Below are 18,379 nucleotides of genomic sequence, written 5' to 3'. Positions count from 1 at the left end.
ATATAATTATAAATTATATTTGTGTTTTCGTTTCTGTTTCTGTACCGCCCGGAGTCAAAAAGGACCTACAAATCCCCAGAGTCATGAACTCCTGGGATTTCCAGGTCCAATTTGACCCCAGGCGTTAGTTTTACATTTGGTTTTGTTAGCCTCTGTATATATTAGGGCTACCCATCCCGTAAAAGGAAGAGAGGAACTCGTTGTTTGGAACTACAAGACTTTGAACAGTCAATGCATTGGCTAAGCTGATTGGAGAAGCGTAGTACCTACCGTCGACAGCGAAGTTGATATTCGTAGTACAAATATTTTTAAAAAGAGGGTTTTTGTGAAAACTGTAGGTATGAATTCTTTTGATGGCTAGCTCTGTTAAATATGCAAGGAGAGGGTTGATTTGGCAATAGTTGTAAATGGACAAGTTACTGAAACATTTACCTCCAGGTCTTCTGTATTTGGTTAGACATGCTCTCAAGATGAATCTTTCAAATACTTGGAGCCCCTTGGCTACTTTTGGTGATATTTTAAACCATGTCAAGAATCTATATGAAATCACTGGTATAATAAGAGATTTGTACATGAGGATTTTCGAGAAAGAACCTACAACATTGACGTCTCAGTCAAAACGTCACCATCGACAGACGTAACTTTGGAGTAGATAAGGACTTTGTCTAACTGCTATGAACACATTAAACAACACCAGCGCTGAGATCAAACGAAGAATTTTCCTTGCTAGCAGCTGTTTCTTTGGGCTAAGAAAGGAATTGAGTAGTTAAGCAGTGTCTTTATATATGTAAAACCCTAAACATACCCGTCCTGCTATACTGTGCAAAAGATTGGACTATGACAAAGCGGATGGAAGCACCTTGGGTCATTTCGAGAGTTAAGGAGAGGATGGAACGACGATCTATACGGGCGGTTAAGCGACGTAAAATTAAGGATAAAAGTCCAACTACTGAGATGACTGGGTCACGTAGTGCACATGGAAACCAACGATCCGGCCTTAAAGGTCTTTAAATCCCCGCCCACAGGACAACGTAGTAGAGGAAAACCCCCGATCAGGCGGGTCGCATAAGTGGAAAGTGACCTCACCCTCAACTTGCAGTGCACAACCGGACATTTAGCTAGGGACCGAGATAGATACAGAAGTTTGTTGGGTGAGGACCTTATTCACATAGACCTGTGACTGATATAAAAAAGCCTTATTGGTATCATGTAAAACACAATACAAGAATTAGGAATGTATGATAACGTTTAAAAGCGTATACCATGCCCACTTATTTTGAATGCTCAACTGTAATAAGAGGGTAGATTATTACTCTGTATTGGACAATGCGTCTGAAATTGAGCTCAAAGGTAAATTGATGAGCATTGCTAGCAGTAGAAAGGTTATTTCGGCTGTATTCTTCGAGAAGATGAATGTCATTAAACACTTCAATAGCACACTGCTTATGAAAAGACAGACATTTATTTTTAATGTTATTTGCATTTAAGAAGATACTCTTACAGCAATTCCCTACAATATTGAAATAAGAGAATTACAAATATTCAAAGATAATGAAAATGTTTATATTTGTATGCCTTTATTCTATAATATCATGAGTATTGAGTATCAGGCCCCCACAAAAATTGACTTCAGCATTAATGTCTCGACTAACAAGCAAAGAATGCAAATAATTTTCTTTATTAAATAACAACGAAAGAAATGCATTTATAATTATTTATTAGAAACTGTTTTATTGCGCTCTGCTATAGCAATCAATTCTCTCACCAAACATTCATCTGTGATAAACATTGGTTCTAAGTCTGCTTCACCACCACCCATAGAAATATTTGCAGTAGTACAAATAGGTTGATCAACTTTCTTCCTTGCAGAAGCATGGAATTCATTACATTTCGTTTCACGCAGAATCTCTTCCAAATTTGATGCGGAAATTCCAGCTCCAGGCATTATGATAATATCTTTGTGTTGATTACAGAGTTCACGAATATTGTAGATTCCCTGTAAACAAGAATGCTTAAACCCACTTGTTAGTATTCTTGCAAAACCCAATGACTTTATTTGATCAACGGTTTCATGCATCTTACAAGGAGCCGTCAAATCGAATGCCCTATGGAAGGTGACCGGTAGATTTCCAGCCATTTGTACAACCTGCCTACACTGCCACTCGCATACGTCTCTGTTTTTATCTAGTGCTCCAAAGACAAACCCATCACATCCGTGTGACTTAAACAATGCCATATCATATAGGAGAGCATCCATTTCTGCATTGGTGTACATAAAATCATTTCCTCTCCTTGGACGAAGCATGCAAAATATTGGAATGTTAATTGGTACAGATTTTAACGCTTTCAACGTTCCCACAGTTGGTGTAAGCCCTCCTTCACTTAAGGCCGAACAAAGTTCTATACGAGAAGCACCACCCTCTGCAGCAGCAATTGCAGATGTTATAGAATCAACGCAAATTTCAAGCATCCTATGAAATCTTTTGCTTTTGGTTAGATGGATAAAGCGTTATGGTAGTTAATTAATTAATTATATATTCATCAAATCAGTAAACTAGTGAAGGTAAAGGTTCTTTAGCTTGACTTTTATTATTTTATAAACAAAGTAGATAAAGTATAAAGCCAAAGATAATTTTTTCTTAGAGACCTAAGAGCTTTCAGGCCTGGTCAGACACAGCGAGTGAAGGCCAAATAGAATGCGTGTTGGCCCTCTGCCAGAGATGTTACATAAAAAAACAGAATAATTTGATAAAGTTGTCTTATATCATTCTTCGTTCGTATGTATTCCGTTTTAAAGATAGGAAATTAAAAACTTTTTTGCGAAAAACCTAGTTTATTTTATGTTTGAACTTAAAATTCGTTTTGATTTACTTTACAGTGTTGTTAAATACTCCATTTCAATGACTTTGTTTTTATTAATAATTTGAAAATATTCTTTGAATAATGTTTGCTACTAATATGTATAGTAGTCGTGTTTTTTTGGCATTCTATAAAAAGTATAGTCTTCTATAAGTATTTAAAAATTCGTACAACTGAAAGAAGATCTTTCAGAATAATAATAAAAAAAAACACACAAATAGAAGAAAGTTTTGTGAAAATCTAAAGTTAAAATTAAGTTCAGCAAAAAAGACTAACTAAAACTAATAAAATGGACAATTTAATTTAATTTAATTTAATTTAATTTAATTTAATGTTAAAATTCACTTAAAAATTAAATACAATTTTAATTTACGTTATGAACATCAAAATGTTTTTTCGTAAACTTGAAATTCACATGGCAGTTAATATTTTGATACAATTAAAATCTGAAATAAATGAAATGTTAAGTGAACGACGTGAAAATTATGATTTTACCTTTCTATTTTTACTATACTTTAGTACATTTCAATAGGTATACAAAAATACACACATTTTTATATGCCCAAGAATAAAGAATTTTTATTTGAACGTGAGTGAAAAAATTAAACTTTTTAACTTTTTTTTAAAACCATTTTAAAAAATACATGAAAACAATTAAAATTACACATATGAACTATGAAATTTATTTGAAAACTCATACAGTATGACCTACAAAGACTAATAAAAACTTTATTGTAGAATTTACATTTAAAAATTACAGCCCAACAACAAACATTTTCGAAAGAAAACCATATTTTTTGTATCTTAACTTAGGTTTTTTAGGTAATTATTGTCATATGCTAATTACGATGTCATTTTTTACGAAAAAAACCTTTTAGCTTACTTTTGATGGTTTGAAATAACGGTATAATTAGTCACACAATTGCAATGAAAAGGCATTGTAGCTGTGGAAGTTGATATATTTTTATTTGTCCAATAAAATAGCCACTTTGACCTCCTTTCCAACCCGTTGAATATTTTTTTAATTTCGCAAAAAAAAAATGTGTTATACGTACTTCATTGACCTACTATCTACGCCAACCTTAGACGAATATAACATCCTATATACAAAACCACCCTCTACCAACTTGACTTCATCCAAAATCGACTGTATATTATTTTCCATCCACATATTCAAAATTTGGTAACAAAATATTCTATCAAACTAAATCAATCTTAAATCAAATAAATACAATTTTCAAAAAAAAAACTAAAAACCTATTAACTATGACAAGAACTGAATTTAGCAGTAAACAGCTGATTCAGATAACTCCCTCACCCACACATATCTTTATTCTTATGAGATTAAAATTTAAAAGTTATATATCCCACATTAAATTTTTGACAGTCAGCGCCATATAGGTGGTAGGAGGCTTCAACACTTCGCTCTGACGAAACGACTGTTTTTTAGCAGTCGGCTTGACCCCAGAGTTAAGGTAATTTGCTACAAGGCCCTCATACGGCCAATGATCGTTTATGGTTGTCCTGTGTGGTTCAACGTTGCCCCTTCCCAGATGGAGAAGTTTCGGGTGTTCGAGCGGCAGTGTTTACGACGCTGTACCGGCTTATATCGAACAGCCGAATCTTCTTATGTGCATTATTATTCCAACGAGGTCCTGTACAACGGGGCTCGAATCAACAGAATTGACAATTTCGTGATAAAACTCGTTCGAGGTCACATTGCAAGAGCTATGTCTTCGACCAACAATTTAATTTTCGGGGCGTTCTATCCGAACGACGAGTATTTAGAGAGTGCGCGCTTGAGCGGCTTCATTCCACCAGAGGCATTCCTCTTTTTAGACAAATGCGGTCTGATACAGGATAGATTGGCAGTCCCGTTAATCTACCACGTTAGACGAAGAACCGTGGATAGGCGACTCCTGTACAATCGGGACGTCATGGCACAAGGCGGAGCAGAGCTCCTTCGGTTCAGTAGGGCTGTGTCCGAGCGGGACCGAACTGATAGGGTGAAGCAGGAGAACCAGTTTTGGTGGCTTCAATCGGCACTTGATAATGGGAAAAAGACAACGAAATATGAATAACAAAAATGTTAGATAGTTAGATTTGCTGCTGTGGTTGTTCTAGTTTTAAGTAGTTTATAGGTAGAATAGGTAGTTTAAGTTAGTTTTTAAGTTTTATTTAAGGACCTTATTTTAAGTAGTTTGTAAGTAAAAATAAATAAAAAAGGTTATTGATATTAGTTTTTTCAAAATTTTCTAATAAAAACAAAACAAATAAAATTTAAATTGAAGTAAAATAGATCTTAAGGCCGAAAGGCATTAGTAATTAGTGTTATAGTTTAGCTTAGAGTGTCCGTATGGGACCATTAAGTTAGTTGTAAGTTATGGATAATTAGGCTAGTTTTATGAATTTTTGTCTAGCTTTAAGATAGGTTTAAGATTGAATAAATAAAAATGAATTTGAAAAAAAAAAAAAAGGCTTCAACACAAATGTCTGTTCCATATAGTACACATATATACAATGGCTCTGTATTAAAATAGTATGTATATGCGAAAAGTGAAAAATACACGCATATGGCAGCGCCATCTACCTGTGAAAAAGCGTACGAAGATTGTGTTTTGTACCTTAAAATTATACGTTATTTCAGAAAAAAGAGATAACTGTGAATTTAAATATCAACTATTTAGTTTGTACTAATTTTATTGTATGTATATACCTATACCTAAGTATAGTGACATAGTATTTGACTTCAACTTAATCAGCCTTGAGTTGGACATATCCTACAAAGCCATTTGCACCCGTCCCAAATTTGCCCGACATACACGAGCTATAACCGCTTTGGTTATTTTTATATTTTTTATTTAGAGCAAAAGCAAAAATAGGTTTATCTGAATTTTTGCATTTATTTGTTCAGTAAAATTATGAAACTTGAAAGCAAAAAGTTGGTAAGTGACCCAGAAAAGTTAAAAAAGGAAAGACCTTAAAGATTTATACCCTTAAAATATTATATGAGATAGTTAGATAGTTTTTAGATGGTAAAATAAGATTATGTTATCAGATTTTTAAAGTTATCTTTATCTTTCCTAATGTTTCAAATTTTTCCATTTCGATTTATTAAGAAAGGTGGTAGTTATAATTTCTGCTGCGGTTGTGGACTTTTAGGCTAGGCGCGTACATTCTAATTTTTTGAAACCAAATAGTTTGATCGTTGAGGAACTCCAAAAGTAATCAACGAAATAAACCAATACACAGAAAACATTTATTCACTATTTCTATCTCATATACACGAAACAAAATAGTTTCAAATTTGTCCTACTCTTTTGCTTATGAAAGAAAAGAGTAGATATATTGTTGGAATACAAAATTATATAAAATATATTTTTTGTTTTTTGAAAGTCGATAAAATTTTCTGGTTATAGATTTTTACGAACTGGCACTGAAATGTGCCTTCGAATTAAAAAGACGGAATAAACCTGTAATCAAAAGCCAATGTGAAAGGGCAATTTCAAAAAATATATCTAGACCTCCGGCTCCGATTCAACCTATGAAAGTTCTTCAATTACTTTCGCATGAGCGACAGAAGTTTTATTGAACTTCGGTTTTTGAAACGACCTTTAATAACTTTCAAAAATACCAGGTGGGGTAAAGCAATATCTCCAGAAGAAAGACTGGCGGTGAAACTGAGGTAAGCAAATAAAGATTGTTTTAATTACAAAAAAAAATAATTTATTAATGCAATAAATAAACATAAAATGTAATTCAAAATTTAAAAAATGAAATGAATGGCTACACGTCCAACTAATTTGATTCGGAGTCTGAATCGTTTCTTTAATATGTATGAATGATTCTCTATTTTTAAAGCTCTCTTTGTTTTGGCCATTTCGTTTCAAAACGCGCAAAAACTCAATTTTGACATCAAATTGTTCGCTGTTTTTTAAACGATGTTAACACAGAGATTAAAAATGTTTATCTTCGTCTACATAAACCTCTTTTCTTTTCCGTTAAATCTCCAAAAAATCCTGCTCTCATATGTCCATTTCTTTCTTTTTTTGATCCATTCGCTTGGATCTGTGCGGTTACTTCGGGTGTACTCTGTGGTTCTGTAAGGAACACCTACAAATTTGTATCGAATTCCTCAATTTCACAATTTCTGACAGTTGGGCGGTCTTCCATCGAGGACAAAAGGAAAGATAGTTGCTCGAAATAAACATATTTGCGCTGCTTAGCAAATGCTTGGCCTGATTTTACATTTTTTTGTTTACCGTTTACTTTTCACTTTTTTATAGAATTTTGTCTCGACAAATTATTTGTTGTTAAGGAACTGGAAGGGTTAGGTCTTATTTCATCGACTAAATTTAAAATATTATGAATAAAACAAAATTAATACTGAGCGCCGTACAGTGGGGCAAGAATGGTGATTTTGTGCAATTATTTATTTTGAAAAGTCTAAAGTGGCTTCTTCTGTTTTAAAGCCTTGTATAAGCGTAGGAATAGGTTCAAACTTAAATTTTATTAAGAAAACTTAAATTTTGAGTGTTTTCTTAAGAATAAACTTACGTGTTTACACCGAAAAAAAATATTTTTTTTTTTTAATTTTTGTGTTTATTTTCAAGAATAATGTATTTTTTTCAAAGAACAAATGTATTGTTAAGAATGAATGCACAATGAATTGAATAAAAGTGAGAATTATGAGCAAAATTTTTAATTAGCATATATTAACAACAATGTTTTTTTGTAATGTTGTAATGAATTTCGTAGTTTTGATTTAATAATATAATTAATACATAATAAAATTTTGTTCATTCATTTTCAGTAGAAATATTATCCACATCAAACATATCGATAGCATCTGAATGAAAATCTTTTTTAGTGACAAAAAGATTCTGACTTCTGAGACTTGATAACAGTGGATCTGACGAAATCATCATTCTATTAAAAATATCTGTCAAATTGTCTTTTCTGGAAGTTTTTCGACTGAATTGCTCGCGGAAAATTTTAAAATCTTTGTTTTTTTGATTCTAAAGCTTCTTCACTTAACTGACCAATCGGTAAGAGGCAAGAAGAAGCAATTAAGTGGCCATAGAGGAAATATATTATCTAGAGTCCCGACCGGTACCCGTCCTACCTGAAACACCCTCAAATTTTATTCGAGGTGAACTCTCCCAAATTCGAGGTGAACTCTCTCAAATTCTCTATCGGTGAATACATGTGAGTGGAGAAAAAAAAGCAAAATGGGGGATTGGGCTAAAAAGAAACTTATAGAATTTTTGTGACCTGTCAAAAATGACAATCAATTTTGCAAAACAAAACAATGGGTTTCGGATTTTAAGAGTAAGTTTTTGTTAATTGTTTTGATTTTTAATATAATTTGATATTTTTCAGACCAAAATTCTTTATAATGAAGAGGGTATATACAAGTTCACTTCATTGAATAAAAAGTAAGTCAAATTGCAGTGAAGGAGGTGCAACAATAATGGATTTATTTTATAGTCTGTCTTTTCATTTTAGATATTGCCAAAATGCAGGAAGCAATTTCCTTTAAGTAATTTGGAAAGCAAACCAAACAAGGCGCTGATTTGCAGGTAAGTTTTTTGTATATTATATTTCTCTTAACAAAATAATATCAATGTTTTTAACTACAGATATTGCCCATTGTTTTTGTATGCAGTTCTCAATGTCAAGAGCTGCCGCAGGCGTTGACGGCGGAGGTGTCACCATCAAAACCATTAGAAACAACACCACCAAGTCAATGATGCAAGTGGAAGTTTTGCCATGTAATAGTCGACAGCTGACGCCCTTCTCCATCAATTGTGTAAGTACGTATCGAAACATTCATATCGTAGTCAACTAGCTTAATCTTCATCTTCTAGGTGTAAAGAGTATACTACCAGTCTGCAGTTCTGCAAGAGACGCAAGAAAAACAAGAATACAATCGCAGGAATACTCAAAAATTGTCCAACCTTGGCTGTAAGAGAGTTCAAATTTTAAATCTACAACGAATCCATTTATTTTGCTCCTAAGAATCGCACTGGCTTAACGGTGGCAATCATTCGGAGGCAAATGAGCTGGCCCGACAAGAATCTTCAAGAAGCCAAACAGATTCAGATCAGTCTCTCGGCAGCTACTGACGATGTCGGCGAGTGGAATCCATCGATTTTCACACAGAATATCAACATCAAAAAAAGTAAGTCAACTTCCATTTAAGATTTCCTTGTAAATGAAAATTAATTTCTTTATAGTCACGACAATTTAGCAGCGTCATGGTCAACCTGCCGATCAACTATTCACAGTGAATAACCTCTATTCGCAGCGGAAGCGATCTCTGCGTTGTCGACAATGCGAAAACAATGTCATCAAGCCGGAGTACCATCCAGGATCGATCAAGTATCGCATTCAATGGCTTGCACGGTGGCACATTACGTGAATGTGCTACTGCTATCACACGCTGCAATTAATTCAACTTGTATTTGTATTTGGCTTGGCTATGAATGACCACCAAGTAAAGAGAATTCCTCAACTTTATAACAACTCTCGACTTGTATATCCATCTCGTCAAATGAAGCATGTCAGATAGGTTGCAAAGCGAAGCTTTTCAGACTTCTGCGACATCGATCCCTTCACTGTAATTGGCCCTTCTCATTCCTACAAGGTTAACAATGAGGATATAAGCCATCAGAATAGAGCGATTTGATCGCCAGTCTTGTTGAGCATACAAGTGTTTTGTTGGGAAATCTATCCATAGTGAAGTAGGATTTTACACGAATAACAAAAACAATATCCATAGTGAGAATAACACCGATAAAAGTTCGTGTAGAATCTCACTATGGATAGGTTTTTGACATTTATACGAGTCTCGAATGGATCTTATGTGATTTCGTTTTCAAATGTTGGTACGATTGATATTGCATTTGTATCTCGATGGCTGTGTTGGAAGAGTAGTTGTGCATAGTTGGAATCATGTGTGTTTTCCATTGGTGAAAAAATCAATCTATTACTGTTGATATTATTTAGTTTTGTTAGTGAAAATGGACTAACTGGGCTTATTTTGCAAGAGAAAACAAAAGAAAAGATATTTATTTAACATTATGAACAAAAATTGTATTTATTATTTTATACAATTTGTCTAATTTAAAAAAAAAACTTACATGTTGTTTATTTGTTGTTGTATTTTACATTGCTTTGCAAGGTTTCAAGAGTATACCTCGTCGTCATTCTCAGAAAAGATAATTAAGTTTTGCTATGTTTCCACCAAAGGTTTATCTCAGTTTAGATTAGATAAATCTTTTTGATGTTTCCACCGCACAAGAAGATTTAAAAATGATTAAGTTTGACAACACTTTCTAAAATGCAAATGGTGTTTCGATGTTTCTTAAGAAGTGCAAGTGAGATAATTTGATTCGTGTTAAACAATGAAAAACTGAATATTTCAGCACCATATAAGAATATGCTACCTACTCCATGTGCAAAAATTTCACTTTTTTTTAATTTGATTAAAACAAAACTATATTTTTTGTACACAAACATGCAAATAAACAGACCATAACGCATTATCTGTAAAACCAACTCCTCCACACAGGTTTTTTTCCACAAATTTTGACTCGAATCCGAACTCCGACGGGAATCGAGTCAAATTAAGCTCATTTCAACTCGATTCAGGTATATAAAGAATTGAGGCGATCTTCAAGCTCGCTTCAACACCACATGTTAATGTAGTAGTCTACGAACAAACCCCCTTCTTGAAGTTTGTATTTTATGTCAAATTTGTTTGGTTAAAACTTTGAAATCGACCGCCAAGTCAAGTGTGAAATGGAAAACACAAAGAAAACAGGAAAAAGGTAAATAAAAAACTAATTTTAGCTTATAAACTACATGATTAAATAATTAAATATTCTTTAGAAACAAAAAGAACTGGACGAAGGAGTCCACAGAAGCCCTTCTGGATTTTTATGCTGCCAGAGCTGATGAGTTCCAGCATAGCCGCAAAAAAAAAACTGGATATAAACATCTTTTAGAAGACATGCTATCCGCTGGCTATGCTGTAAGTATTTGGAGTACCTATACCTACCTACATACATAAAATTACTTTCTGCTTCAGGACTCCGATACGACCAGCACCCATTTAGAGGTAAAAATCCAAACACTAGTGCGTGCGTATAAATATGCCATAGATAACAACAACCGCACTGGAGCAGCACCATGTGTTGCTCCGTTTATGGAAAAAATGGACGAGCTTTTTGGAAGCAAGCCCATTGTGACAAACGTCCACAACGTCACGTATGGAGCAGCCGCAATTGGAGTAAGTTATCTTTTGGTTTTTGTTAACTTTGTCCATATACATATTTATGCATATTTGTTTAAATCTTTTAGAACTCAAGTGAAACTTCAGAGGACAATACTACCCAACCATCAGATGAAAACTCTGATGACATGCAATTGCATACTACCCAACCATCAGATGCAAACTATGATGACATGCTAGAGACCACTGCCACTGACGATGTTCCATCGACCTCCACTGCCGCTGCATCCAAAAGGCGAAAGATTTCTCGATCTTTGTATTTCAAAATGAAAATCGAAGAAAAACAAAAGGACAGAGAGGACAAGAACAGAAAGTGGGCAGAATACATGGAAGTAGAAAAACAAAAACAAGAATCAAGAAAGCTCAAATTGGAATTGTTGAAAGAAATTTTGAATAAAAAAAAAAATAAGTAAAATGTTATGTGTATATGTTTTTATTTATTTAGATGATGTTATGTTCACGTAAGTATTCGAACAATATTTGACGACGATTTGTTGTTGGGTTCGAGGTTGATTCAGCTGCATCTATTGTGTCGGTTTCTTCTTCTTGGCTAATTCCTTCGTCGTTGTATGTGTCGCCCATCGCGATACATAAATTGTGCAGAATGCATGCACTGACAACGAGATTTGTTACCGAACGAATATCTCGTTGTTCAGTGAACTTAAGAAGTCGTCTAAACCTTCCTTTCAACAAGCCGAAGGCATGTTCTACAACAATTCTTGTAGCAGAATGAACATAATTAAACGTTCTTTGTTGTTCTGTTAATCTGCCATTGTCTTTGTATGGTGGCACTAGCCAGTTTGAAGCGGCATACGCTGAATCACCCAAAATAAAAGAATTTGCCGGAAATAGTTGGTTGGTGTGGCTCAAAGCCTTTTTGAATAACTGAGAACGCCTGAGAACTCTACTATCGTGTAGAGATCCTGGCTCACCACAACTGATGTCAATGAATTTTTTATCTGCATCGACGACAGCTTGCAAGATAATTGTAAACTTATGCTTGCGGTTGTAGTAGCACACTTTGTCGATCTTTGGAGCTACGATTGTTATGTGGGTGCAGTCTATTGCACCCAGAACACCAGGTATTCTTTTTTTTTCTTCAAATTTTCTGCAGTTTTCGGTAACAGCATTTCCTTGAGGCCATTTTATGTAGTCCTGTCCTTTGGATACCAGCCACTTGCAAACTCGATTCACTACAACCCATGAGGAGGACTTTGTTACACCGAAAAGGTTTGCTAATTGTCGAAAGGTCACAGTGTTGCTGATGTACCAAATGTACATAAACACTTCTTTTCTGCACCCTATTTTAATGCGTCCTCCTCTATTTACTGCGTGAAGAGACAAATAATGCTGAGAATAAGATGCTGAAAAAAAATAATGATTTAGTTAAATCTCAATGGAATAAAGAATAGCAAAGCTTACTTATCAGACGCTCTATTGTTGAACGCCGCAATCTGAAGTGGGATTTGAAATCTTCTTCACTGAAAGACTCAATGGTCATTATAAAGGAATCTACAGTGGCATGTTTTTTGTCTTCTGTTGAGTCTTCGAGACTAGTATGCTCTTCAAAAAACATTCCTAGTATGAACTCATTCCCGCTGGCACTGGACTCGATCAATTCACGCAAAAGCTGCAATTACGTGCGTTTTGTTCGCATTTCATATATAGTAAAGTGAGAAATTCCCAACAAAACGATCGGCAGTGGCCAGATTTTTGTATTTAAAAATTGGTACAACTGAAAGGAGATCTGTCAATTTGGAATTTGTGCCCACATTGCTCGACCGCGGGGGAAAAAACTATGAGGTGAAATCAGACGTTCAAAAAAGAAATCCGTTGAATTCAAAAATTGAAAAATGAATGCAATATTTGTAGAAAAATGAATTTCACAACTTCTTTTTAGTGAAAACTGTGCTAAAAATAATATTTGAATGCTTTTGGCACACAAATTCTATGTATTTTATGAAAAATTTCGCAAAAAACAGAAAAAATCGTGAAAGTATAAGCGCACCCTAGAACTGTAATGCGAACGTATCCCAATTTGAGTTATGTCAAGTTTTGACAGATCAACAGCGAGGTGAGTATTTTGACAATTTTACGAAAATGTAAACAAACCAAAATTCAGTATCAATAAAGCAAATGAAGTTAAAACAAAATATTAGTTTATTGAAATAAAAATATATATTGAATTTAATTTAATCCTCAGATAAAGAAGAAACCAAGGATTACGTTGCAACAAGAAAAGTGGAAGTGGAAGCCCCGCGTAGGAAGCCAGCAACGCCGACATATTTATTGTGGAGTTAATAGGTACAAATTGAAGGTAAATGTGTTCATATTAATTTTTAACTCAAATTATATGAATATTGTTTTTTTTTTTAGTAAAAAATTACACTACGTGCGTTTTGTTCGCATTTCATATATAGTAAAGTGAGAAATTCCCAACAAAACGATCCGCAGTGGCCAGATTTTTGTATTTAAAAATTGGTACAACTGAAAGGAGATCTGTCAAAATAATAATAAAAAAAAAAACACACAAATAAGAAGAAAGTTTTGTGAAAATCAAAAGTCAAAATTAACTTAACAAGAAAAACTAACTAAAACTAATAAAATGGATAATTTTCAAGAAGAAATGGTAAGAAAACATCTGGAAATTTATATTCTATAAAAAAAATTAATTTAACAATTGCAGCTTTTGCGTGAATTGATCGAGTCCAGTGCCAGCGGGAATGAGTCTGAAGAAGAAATGGTAAGAAAACATCTGAAAATTGAGATTCTATAAAATAAAGTTCATTTAACAATACATGTGTTTTGTTGGAAAATCTATCCATAGTAAAGTTAGATTTTACACGAATAACAAAAACAATACAAGTGTTTTGTTGGGAAATCTATCCATAGTGAAGTAGGATTTTACACGAATAACAAAAACAATATCCATAGTGAGAATAACACCGATAAAAGTTCGTGTAGAACCTCACTATGGATAGGTTTTTGACATTTATACGAGTCTCGAATGGATCTTATGTGATTTCGTTTTCAAATGTTGGTACGATTGATATTGCATTTGTATCTCGATGGCTGTGTTGGAAGAGTAGTTGTGCATAGTTGGAATCATGTGTGTTTTCCATTGGTGAAAAAATCAATCTATTACTGTTGATATTATTTAGTTTTGTTAGTGAAAATGGACTAACTGGGCTTATTTTGCAAGAGAAAACAAAAGAAAAGATATTTATTTAACATTATGAACAAAAATTGTATTTATTATTTTATACAATTTGTCTAATTTAAAAAAAAAACTTACATGTTGTTTATTTGTTGTTGTATTTTACATTGCTTTGCAAGGTTTCAAGAGTATACCTCGTCGTCATTCTCAGAAAAGATAATTAAGTTTTGCTATGTTTCCACCAAAGGTTTATCTCAGTTTAGATTAGATAAATCTTTTTGATGTTTCCACCGCACAAGAAGATTTAAAAATGATTAAGTTTGACAACACTTTCTAAAATGCAAATGGTGTTTCGATGTTTCTTAAGAAGTGCAAGTGAGATAATTTGATTCGTGTTAAACAATGAAAAACTGAATATTTCAGCACCATATAAGAATATGCTACCTACTCCATGTGCAAAAATTTCACTTTTTTTTAATTTGATTAAAACAAAACTATATTTTTTGTACACAAACATGCAAATAAACAGACCATAACGCATTATCTGTAAAACCAACTCCTCCACACAGGTTTTTTTCCACAAATTTTGACTCGAATCCGAACTCCGACGGGAATCGAGTCAAATTAAGCTCATTTCAACTCGATTCAGGTATATAAAGAATTGAGGCGATCTTCAAGCTCGCTTCAACACCACATGTTAATGTAGTAGTCTACGAACAAACCCCCTTCTTGAAGTTTGTATTTTATGTCAAATTTGTTTGGTTAAAACTTTGAAATCGACCGCCAAGTCAAGTGTGAAATGGAAAACACAAAGAAAACAGGAAAAAGGTAAATAAAAAACTAATTTTAGCTTATAAACTACATGATTAAATAATTAAATATTCTTTAGAAACAAAAAGAACTGGACGAAGGAGTCCACAGAAGCCCTTCTGGATTTTTATGCTGCCAGAGCTGATGAGTTCCAGCATAGCCGCAAAAAAAAACTGGATATAAACATCTTTTAGAAGACATGCTATCCGCTGGCTATGCTGTAAGTATTTGGAGTACCTATACCTACCTACATACATAAAATTACTTTCTGCTTCAGGACTCCGATACGACCAGCACCCATTTAGAGGTAAAAATCCAAACACTAGTGCGTGCGTATAAATATGCCATAGATAACAACAACCGCACTGGAGCAGCACCATGTGTTGCTCCGTTTATGGAAAAAATGGACGAGCTTTTTGGAAGCAAGCCCATTGTGACAAACGTCCACAACGTCACGTATGGAGCAGCCGCAATTGGAGTAAGTTATCTTTTGGTTTTTGTTAACTTTGTCCATATACATATTTATGCATATTTGTTTAAATCTTTTAGAACTCAAGTGAAACTTCAGAGGACAATACTACCCAACCATCAGATGAAAACTCTGATGACATGCAATTGCATACTACCCAACCATCAGATGCAAACTATGATGACATGCTAGAGACCACTGCCACTGACGATGTTCCATCGACCTCCACTGCCGCTGCATCCAAAAGGCGAAAGATTTCTCGATCTTTGTATTTCAAAATGAAAATCGAAGAAAAACAAAAGGACAGAGAGGACAAGAACAGAAAGTGGGCAGAATACATGGAAGTAGAAAAACAAAAACAAGAATCAAGAAAGCTCAAATTGGAATTGTTGAAAGAAATTTTGAATAAAAAAAAAAATAAGTAAAATGTTATGTGTATATGTTTTTATTTATTTAGATGATGTTATGTTCACGTAAGTATTCGAACAATATTTGACGACGATTTGTTGTTGGGTTCGAGGTTGATTCAGCTGCATCTATTGTGTCGGTTTCTTCTTCTTGGCTAATTCCTTCGTCGTTGTATGTGTCGCCCATCGCGATACATAAATTGTGCAGAATGCATGCACTGACAACGAGATTTGTTACCGAACGAATATCTCGTTGTTCAGTGAACTTAAGAAGTCGTCTAAACCTTCCTTTCAACAAGCCGAAGGCATGTTCTACAACAATTCTTGTAGCAGAATGAACATAATTAAACGTTCTTTGTTGTTCTGTTAATCTGCCATTGTCTTTGTATGGTGGCACTAGCCAGTTTGAAGCGGCATACGCTGAATCACCGAAAATAAAAGAATTTGCCGGAAATAGTTGGTTGGTGTGGCTCAAAGCCTTTTTGAATAACTGAGAACGCCTGAGAACTCTACTATCGTGTAGAGATCCTGGCTCACCACAACTGATGTCAATGAATTTTTTATCTGCATCGACGACAGCTTGCAAGATAATTGTAAACTTATGCTTGCGGTTGTAGTAGCACACTTTGTCGATCTTTGGAGCTACGATTGTTATGTGGGTGCAGTCTATTGCACCCAGAACACCAGGTATTCTTTTTTTTTCTTCAAATTTTCTGCAGTTTTCGGTAACAGCATTTCCTTGAGGCCATTTTATGTAGTCCTGTCCTTTGGATACCAGCCACTTGCAAACTCGATTCACTACAACCCATGAGGAGGACTTTGTTACACCGAAAAGGTTTGCTAATTGTCGAAAGGTCACAGTGTTGCTGATGTACCAAATGTACATAAACACTTCTTTTCTGCACCCTATTTTAATGCGTCCTCCTCTATTTACTGCGTGAAGAGACAAATAATGCTGAGAATAAGATGCTGAAAAAAAATAATGATTTAGTTAAATCTCAATGGAATAAAGAATAGCAAAGCTTACTTATCAGACGCTCTATTGTTGAACGCCGCAATCTGAAGTGGGATTTGAAATCTTCTTCACTGAAAGACTCAATGGTCATTATAAAGGAATCTACAGTGGCATGTTTTTTGTCTTCTGTTGAGTCTTCGAGACTAGTATGCTCTTCAAAAAACATTCCTAGTATGAACTCATTCCCGCTGGCACTGGACTCGATCAATTCACGCAAAAGCTGCAATTACGTGCGTTTTGTTCGCATTTCATATATAGTAAAGTGAGAAATTCCCAACAAAACGATCGGCAGTGGCCAGATTTTTGTATTTAAAAATTGGTACAACTGAAAGAAGATCTGTCAAAATAATAATAAAAACTTCAAAAAGGGGGTTTGTTCGTAGACTACTACATTAACATGTGGTGTTGAAGCGAGCTTGAAGCTCGCCTCATTTCTTTATATACCTGAATCGAGTTGAGATTTATCTATTCTAAACTGAGATAAACCTTTTTTGGAAACATAGCAAAACATAAAACTCTTTTTTATTGTTTTTTCTTGCAAAATAAGCCCAGTTAGTCCATTTTCACTAACAAAACTAAATAATATCAACAGTAATAGATTCGTTTTTTCCACAATGGGAAACACACATGATTCCAAATGCAGAACTACTCAACGAACACAGCCATCGAGATACAAATGCAATATTCATCGTACCAACATTTGAGAACGAAATCACATAAGATCCATTCGAGGATGGTATAAATGTCAAAAACCTATCCATAGTCAGATTCTACTCTAACTTTTATCGGTGTTATTCTCACTATGGATATTGTTTTTGTTATTCGTGTAAAATCTAACTTTACTATGGATAGATTTTCCAACAAAACACATGTATTGTTAAATGAACTTTATTTTATAGAATCTCAATTTTCAGATGTTTTCTTACCATTTCTTCTTCAGACTCATTCCCGCTGGCACTGGACTCGATCAATTCACGCAAAAGCTGCAATTGTTAAATTAATTTTTTTTATAGAATATAAATTTCCAGATGTTTTCTTACCATTTCTTCTTGAAAATTATCCATTTTATTAGTTTTAGTTAGTTTTTCTTGTTAAGTTAATTTTGACTTTTGATTTTCACAAAACTTTCTTCTTATTTGTGTGTTTTTTTTTTTATTATTATTTTGACAGATCTCCTTTCAGTTGTACCAATTTTTAAATACAAAAATCTGGCCACTGCGGATCGTTTTGTTGGGAATTTCTCACTTTACTATATATGAAATGCGAACAAAACGCACGTAGTGTAATTTTTTACTAAAAAAAAAAACAATATTCATATAATTTGAGTTAAAAATTAATATGAACACATTTACCTTCAATTTGT

The 18,379-nt window shown here is 34.0% G+C and overlaps 5 protein-coding genes across 5 annotated transcripts; 2 read left to right on the top strand and 3 right to left on the bottom strand.

Annotated features, from left to right (window-relative positions):
- Window positions 1–1,700: 1,700 nt before the first annotated feature.
- Window positions 1,701–2,641, bottom strand: LOC129939058 (copper homeostasis protein cutC homolog). The gene has a single exon (XM_056046923.1). It carries the CDS (start codon window positions 2,468–2,470, stop codon window positions 1,712–1,714), a length of 759 nt encoding a protein of 252 aa, XP_055902898.1. The 5' UTR covers window positions 2,471–2,641; the 3' UTR covers window positions 1,701–1,711.
- Window positions 2,642–9,945: 7,304 nt separating this feature from the next.
- Window positions 9,946–11,555, top strand: LOC129944772 (uncharacterized). The gene is made up of 5 exons (XM_056054439.1): window positions 9,946–10,694; window positions 10,756–10,897; window positions 10,955–11,155; window positions 11,227–11,471; window positions 11,543–11,555. Exons 1-5 carry the CDS (start codon window positions 10,666–10,668, stop codon window positions 11,553–11,555), a joined length of 630 nt encoding a protein of 209 aa, XP_055910414.1. The 5' UTR covers window positions 9,946–10,665.
- A 13-nt stretch (window positions 11,556–11,568) lies between these two features.
- Window positions 11,569–12,801, bottom strand: LOC129940439 (uncharacterized). The gene is made up of 2 exons (XM_056048785.1): window positions 12,581–12,801; window positions 11,569–12,522 (listed from the first exon to the last, which is right to left on the bottom strand). The coding sequence occupies exons 1-2, from the start codon at window positions 12,732–12,734 to the stop codon at window positions 11,600–11,602; spliced, it is 1,077 nt and encodes a 358-aa protein (XP_055904760.1). The 5' UTR covers window positions 12,735–12,801; the 3' UTR covers window positions 11,569–11,599.
- A 1,610-nt stretch (window positions 12,802–14,411) lies between these two features.
- Window positions 14,412–16,003, top strand: LOC129944763 (uncharacterized). The gene is made up of 4 exons (XM_056054429.1): window positions 14,412–15,345; window positions 15,403–15,603; window positions 15,675–15,919; window positions 15,991–16,003. Exons 1-4 carry the CDS (start codon window positions 15,325–15,327, stop codon window positions 16,001–16,003), a joined length of 480 nt encoding a protein of 159 aa, XP_055910404.1. The 5' UTR covers window positions 14,412–15,324.
- Window positions 16,004–16,016: 13 nt separating this feature from the next.
- Window positions 16,017–18,288, bottom strand: LOC129940385 (uncharacterized). Its single transcript, XM_056048701.1, has 4 exons — window positions 18,057–18,288; window positions 17,943–17,999; window positions 17,029–17,236; window positions 16,017–16,970 (listed from the first exon to the last, which is right to left on the bottom strand). Exons 1-4 carry the CDS (start codon window positions 18,078–18,080, stop codon window positions 16,048–16,050), a joined length of 1,212 nt encoding a protein of 403 aa, XP_055904676.1. The 5' UTR covers window positions 18,081–18,288; the 3' UTR covers window positions 16,017–16,047.
- Between the last annotated feature and the right edge of the window lie 91 nt (window positions 18,289–18,379).

This window comes from Eupeodes corollae, chromosome 1, assembly GCF_945859685.1.
Source record: "Eupeodes corollae chromosome 1, idEupCoro1.1, whole genome shotgun sequence".
Taxonomy (NCBI): Eukaryota; Metazoa; Arthropoda; class Insecta; order Diptera; family Syrphidae; genus Eupeodes; species Eupeodes corollae.
Note: the sequence above shows the minus strand (reverse complement) of the source record. Positions and strands in the feature narration are given on the sequence as shown.